We start from the raw sequence: 6,968 nt of genomic DNA on the forward strand, positions 1-6,968 counted from the left end.
CTGTGTCTAAGGTCTTCCAGGAGATCGAGCCCCTTGTGACATCCTGTATAGATGGATATCACGTCTGCATCTTTGCCTATGGGCAGACTGGCTCTGGGAAGACCTACACCATGGAGGTATGTTGTAGCACTGCATACGAATGTGTAATGTATGGTTTAGAAATGTGTTGTTGTTAAATAAGGCTGAATATTTGATTGAAATTGACTCATTGTATCAAAATGTCCATCCTTTGTTGTCGTCAGGGCAGCACAGAGAACCCAGGCATCAACCAGCGTGCTCTGAAACACCTGTTCAGTGAGATAGAGGACAGGAAGGACATGTGGATGTACACCGTGACTGTCAGCTCTGTGGAGATCTACAACGAGGTGCTCAGGTACCTTCCCAGCTGCTTTCCTTCCCTCTCAATGGCTGGAAGAAAAATATCCCAGCATTTAGAAGTGGTGATATGTTTTATTATTCATTATTTGAATCTTCTGTTTTATATTTGTGCTACTATATTGTTTTATAGTAGTAAATGAGGCCTAGGAGTTAAATATATGAAAAGTGCTTTAAGTTAGTGTTAGTGTTGTGATAAACTGACAATAGAGCTACTTTCTAACTTCCTGTTCCTGTTCTGTCCCCAGAGACCTGCTGAGTAAGGATGGAGAGAAGCTGGACATTAAGATCAACCCTGACGGGACAGGACAGCTGCACGTCCCTGGACTCAGGCTCATAGAGGTCAAGAGCTTCCAACACATCAAGAAAGTGAGGAGACTCACATTTATTCTTCTTAGAGTGAAAGTCCTGGTAACTTTCCCCAAATTCCAGGGATGTCCTGCTTATTCCCTGCTGATTGGTAGAATCTTCCAACCATTATTTCTGGAAAACCTGGGAATTTGGGGAGAGTTACTGGAATTTTGCAACTGTACACTTTTTTTCAGTGAGACTGATTTCTTCAACTATATTAATAGATCATTTCCTTCACTTTTCGACCTCGAATTTAATAATAATTTAAAATAGTGTATATGCCATTTAACAGACGCTTTTATCCAAAGCAACTTACGGCAAACATTTTCCGTATGGGTGGCCCAGGGAATAGAACCCACAATCCTGGTGTTGCAAGTGCGATGCTCTACCTACTGAGCCATACATCTCCATTAGGACCCAAATGGTTCATTTACTGTAATGGGAAAGTGTATAGAATCATATGAAAGTATGCCCCGTGCTAGTTTCCTATAATTCTATATCACATTTCCATTAAAACTGTCACTTCCTGTGTAGCTTCTGGCGCAGGCGCGTCGTAACAGGATCACCTTCGGGACCCAGATGAACCAGCACAGCTCTCGTTCCCATGCCCTCCTCATGATCACTGTGCTGGGGACTGACCTGGCCAGCGGGGCCAAGACCACAGGTACGTCACGTCCCACCTTAGAGACTGGACACACAGTGCCAACTAACCGTTAGAAGCAGCAGGTGGCTGTCCTATTGCCTGTGATCAGAACAGCGGCTGTCATTTTCTGTTCATTTCCCGTGATTCAACATGATGAATCACCACCGTTCATCGACACCCGCTGCTTTTCACCGTTCGTCGGCAAGGTGTGTTTTGTCCGGGGTGAACTACTCATTTGCCAAGTGGGCCAGTTCCAAATATTGACACGATTCAAGGGAGCAGAAAATGTTCCGTTAACGGGTGATTTGTTGTGACATCTGCAGGCAAGTTGAACCTGGTGGACCTGGCTGGCTCTGAGAGGGTGTGGAAGTCAGGAGCTGAGGGAGAGAGGCTGAAGGAGGCCCAGAACATCAACCGCTCCCTGCTGGCTCTGGGGGACGTCATCCAGGCTCTGAGGGGGAAGGAGAAACACATCCCCTTCAGAAACAGTCGCCTCACATACCTGCTGCAGGACTCACTGGGCAAGGGCAACAAGACGGCCATGGTGGTGCAGGTAGGGACTCACGACAGTACAGTACGTCTGATACACAGATTATAATGTCTGAATATCCATCTATATGAATACTCATAGGGCTGGCTTCCCGGACATTAAGCCTGGTCCTGGACTAAAAAGCATTCTGAATGGAGAAGTCCATACTGTATTTAGCCTACACATTACAAGACAACTAGGCTATGGTGGTGCAGCCTGGCTTACACAACATACAGTACAGTACATCAAATACACTGATTATACTGTCATATCTGTCAGGAAGTGTCCTCTCTGATCCTCTGGTCCTCCTCCAGGTGTCTGCTCTGGAGAGAAACGTGGGAGAGACCATGTGTTCTCTGAAGTTTGCTGAGAGGGTTTGTAAGGTGGAGCTGGGGCCTGCAGCCAGGAAGATACAGAGAGGAGGGGGAAGCCATCAGTGTGACTAGAACTCCACTTCCTGAAGTCATCCAACTTCCTGTTCCCATGGACAACCAGGACTCCAGGGACTCAACAGACACACAGCCAACCAAATACATCAACAAGCAATAACAACAACAAACAACCCCCTCTGCCCAGTCAGCCAGTCAGTCAGTCAGCCAGCCAGTCAGTCAGTCAGTCAGTCAGTCAGTCAGTCAGTCAGTCGATCAGTCTGTCTATCAGTCAGTCAGTATAAAGCTATCAGGTGTGCATTCAGTGAGATTAAATATTGAGAATGTTGCAGAGTCTCTAGTCTACCGATCATAATGTCTGTTCATGTCATGCGCAGGAGGTTGGTGGCACCTTAATTGGGGAGAACACATTACATCTTAGTCATTTAGCAGACACTCTTATCCAGAGCGACTTACAGTAGTGTATGCATTTCTTTTTTTTTTTTTTTCGTACTGGCCCCCCGTGGGAATCGAACCCACAACCCTGACGTTGCAAACACCATGCACTACCAACTGAGCCACACGGGACATGGTTTCCATGGTTTCCAGGTGTTTGATGCCATTCCATTCGCTCCGTTTCGAACCTTATTATGAGCCGTTCTCCCATCAGCAGCCTCCTGTGATGTCATGTCTGTTGAACGTTCTGTAACGTTACACCCTCCTGAACAGACCCCAGCTGTAACGTTACATCCTGCTGAACATACCCCATCTGTAACGTTACACCCTCCTGAACAGACCCCAGCTGTAACGTTACACCCTCCTGAACAGACCCCAGCTGTAACATTACACCCTCCTGAACAGACCCCAGCTGTAACGTTACATCCCCTGAACAGACCCCAGCTGTAACGTTACATCCTCCTGAATAGATCCCTGCTGAGTCTAAAACTATCCTGATAAAGAAGGGCTATGACTTAAGGTCTCCGTGACAACGTCATCAGGATAACAGATAAGAGTGAAGGGATAAGAAGTCTCTATTGTCTCCTGTCTGCTCCTGTTCAGATAAGAAGGCTCTACTGTCTCCTGTCTGCTCCTGTTCAGATAAGAAGGCTCTACTGTCTCCTGTCTGCTCCTGTTCAGATAAGAAGGCTCTACTGTCTCCTGTCTGCTCCTGTTCAGATAAGAAGGCTCTACTGTCTCCTGTCTGCTCCTGTTCAGATAAGAAGGCTCTACTGTCTCCTGTCTGCTCCTGTTCAGATAAGAAGGCTCTACTGTCTCCTGTCTGCTCCTGTTTGGATAAGAAGTCTCTACTGTCTCCTGTCTGCTGCTGTTTGGATAAGAAGGCTCTACTGTCTCCTGTCTGCTCCTGTTTGGATAAGAAGGCTCTACTGTCTCCTGTCTGCTCCTGTTCAGATAAGAAGGCTCTACTGTCTCCTGTCTGCTCCTGTTTGGATAAGAAGGCTCTACTGTCTCCTGTCTGCTCCTGTTTGGATAAGAAGTCTCTACTGTCTCCTGTCTCCTGCTGTTCAGATAAGAAGTCTCTACTGTCTCCTGTCTGCTCCTGTTTGGATAAGAAGTCTCTACTGTCTCCTATCTGCTCCTGTTTGGATAAGAAGGCTCTACTGTCTCCTGTCTGCTCCTGTTTGGATAAGAAGGCTCTACTGTCTCCTGTCTGCTCCTGTTCAGATAAGAAGGCTCTACTGTCTCCTGTCTGCTCCTGTTTGGATAAGAAGGCTCTACTGTCTCCTGTCTGCTCCTGTTTGGATAAGAAGGCTCTACTGTCTCCTGTCTGCTCCTGTTTGGATAAGGCCTGTGTCATCAGCTCATCTGCATGATGCACCAACCAGTATGACATCATCATCAACAACACACTAACCCGAGTGCCAAGACAACCTCTACCTTTGAAACTTCCTACTAGAACTACAAATAAACAACAAATGCTGTTTCCTTTGACTGAATTGCCAGGAGTTCTTCATCAGGGCTTGTATGTTTCAAGCATCTCAGAATATGAGTGCTGGTCTACGATCAGGAACTCCCTGTAGTTATTATAATCGTCTTCATTATGACCTGAGAGGCAAAACTGATCCTAGATCAGCACTTCTACTCAGAGACATTTTGGGAATACAGGCCTTGAATGCAATTTCCACCATCACAATGCTTAGAGATGCTGCATCTTAATCAAATATGTTCTCCAAGAGAGGAGTGTCACAGTAGACACGTGTTCTGTTCTATTCTTGCAGTATTAATAGTCTGTCTCTTCTATATGACAACACGTGAGCTTCTTTGATTCCAGTATAGACATGGCCTATCTTAAAAAGGTACTGTAGTGTGTAGGATCAATCTGAGTGTTGTGTAAGTGATGGATTGGGCTGTACTAGCTCTGGTCCAGGGTGTTAGTGTGGCTACCTTCAGGTAGTCTGTGGTCCAGAGTGTTAGTGTGGCTGCCTTCAGATAGACTCTGGTCCAGGGTGTTAGTGTGGCTGCCTTCAGATAGACTCTGGTCCAGGGTGTTAGTGTGGCTGCCTTCAGGTAGTCTGTGGTCTAGGGTGTTAGTGTGGCTGCCTTCAGGTAGTTTGTGGTCTAGGGTGTTAATGTGGCTACCTTCAGGTAGTCTGTGGTCCAGGGTGTTAGTGTGGCTACCTTCAGGTAGTCTGTGGTCCAGGGTGTTAATGTGGCTACCTTCAGGTAGTCTGTGGTCCAGGGTGTTCGTGTGGCTACCTTCAGGTAGTCTCTGGTCCAGGGTGTTAGTGTGGCTACCTTCAGGTAGTCTGTGGTCCAGGGTGTTAATGTGGCTACCTTCAGGTAGTCTCTGGTCCAGGGTGTTAATGTGGCTGCCTTCAGATAGACTCTGGTCCAGGGTGTTAGTGTTGCTGCCTTCAGGTAGTCTCTGGTCCAGGGTGTTAGTGTGGCTACCTTCAGGTAGTCTCTGGTCCAGGGTGTTAGTGTGGCTGCCTTCAGATAGACTTTGGTCCAGTGTTAGTGCAGCTACCTTCAGGTAGTCTCTGGTCCAGGGTGTTAGTGTGGCAGGTAGTCTCAGCATCAGTATTAGTGTGGCTTGCTGAAGTCTCAGCAGGGGGCATATTAACTCCATGGACCAGAGTGTTAGTGTGGCTTGCTGAAGTCTCAGCAGGTGGCATGTTAACTCCATGGACCAGAGTGTTAGTGTGGCTTGCTGAAGTCTCAGCAGGTGGCATGTTAACTCCATGGACCAGAGTGTTAGTGTGGCTTGCTGAAGTCTCAGCAGAGAGCATGTTAACTCCATGGACCAGAGTGTTAGTGCGGCTTGCTGAAGTCTCAGCAGGGGGCATGTTAACTCCATGGACCAGAGTGTTAGTGTGGCTTGCTGAAGTCTCAGCAGGTGGCATGTTAACTCCATGGACCAGAGTGTTAGTGTGGCTTGCTGAAGTCTCAGCAGGTGGCATGTTAACTCCATGGACCAGAGTGTTAGTGTGGCTTGCTGAAGTCTCAGCAGAGAGCATGTTAACTCCATGGACCAGAGTGTTAGTGCGGCTTGCTGAAGTCTCAGCAGGGGGCATGTTAACTCCATGGACCAGAGTGTTAGTGTGGCTTGCTGAAGTCTCAGCAGGGGGGCATGTTAACTCCATGGACCAGAGTGTTAGTGTGGCTTGCTGAAGTCTCAGCAGGGGGCATGTTAACTCCATGGACCAGAGTGTTAGAGCGGCTTGCTGAAGTCTCAGCAGGGGGCATGTTAACTCCATGGACCAGAGTGTTAGTGTGGCTTGCTGAAGTCTCAGCAGGGGGCATGTTAACTCCATGGACCAGGGTGAAGGCTATACCTAAATTCAGTGATGACCTCTATCACGAAATGTGTCATTGTTGTGAAGTTGGAAAAAGCAGTTTGAGTGTTATCGTATCTCTCATACTGCCTAATTCACTAGCTTTCAGTGAAGTGAGCAATTACCTCTTTGCGTCCCAAATGGTACCCTGTTCCCTATATAGTACCCTACTTCTGACCAGGACCCTATGGGCCCAGGGGTGCTATTTGGGACGCAAATCGAGAGTGAAGTAGGTAGCTAGCCCTGTGTGACAATATGATAAATAACAAAGTGCTGTTATAATATGTGCAATACAGATGTAGGATCTTAGATCACCCTGTTGCAGGAGAACTTTCCTGCAATGCAGGAAACATAAAACTTGTAATGTATTTGTAATTTCCGACTTGATTTTCCATTATGAGCAATGTAATCAACCCTTACAAAAAATGTCCATTAATTATAATCTACATAATAATTCACATCTCCTGTTGCTACAGGATTATTTTCCTGCTGTAGCAACCTGGCTCAAATTAAGATCCTACATCTGTAGCCTCCTTTGATAGAGAAATGTTGGTGTGTTTGGGGGACTGGTGGGAAGCACTTTGTGAAATAAATAGTTTTGCTCTTTTCAGGCCAATTTAGGTGCTTTAGATGTATAATTACTGAAATATCATCATACCAAAAATGTATTTGTTCATTGTAATGTTTTCCATCTTAGTTGAACCCGACAGTCAACTATTGGTTTAATAGTAACTTTTAATTCAGTAGAGTAGCAATACATTTCCTGTTGCAGTAACTTATTATACAAGTGGATTAGGGTCACTTTACAATCTGATTGGTTAAGGATCAGTTTTCAGCTGATTTTCCAAATAAATCTGGAATTTTACAAATGTGGGGGAACTCATTCTGTGTTGTCTGTTGTACATAAT

At 46.2% G+C, this 6,968-nt stretch overlaps 1 protein-coding gene across 1 annotated transcript in view; it reads left to right on the forward strand.

Annotated features, from left to right (window-relative positions):
* The window catches only part of LOC106597130 (kinesin-like protein KIFC3), a 32,622-nt gene extending 25,689 nt beyond the window's left edge, over positions 1-6,933 (forward strand). The window contains exons 17-22 of the mRNA XM_045717766.1: positions 12-116; positions 243-373; positions 624-744; positions 1,261-1,390; positions 1,693-1,922; positions 2,213-6,933. Of these exons, the coding sequence (XP_045573722.1) occupies positions 12-116; positions 243-373; positions 624-744; positions 1,261-1,390; positions 1,693-1,922; positions 2,213-2,344 (849 nt within the window). The 3' untranslated portion in view covers positions 2,345-6,933. The remainder of the gene's footprint in view (positions 1-11; positions 117-242; positions 374-623; positions 745-1,260; positions 1,391-1,692; positions 1,923-2,212) is intronic.
* The last annotated feature ends 35 nt before the right edge of the window (positions 6,934-6,968 follow it).

This window comes from Salmo salar, chromosome ssa05, assembly GCF_905237065.1.
Source record: "Salmo salar chromosome ssa05, Ssal_v3.1, whole genome shotgun sequence".
Classification (NCBI taxonomy): Eukaryota; Metazoa; Chordata; class Actinopteri; order Salmoniformes; family Salmonidae; genus Salmo; species Salmo salar.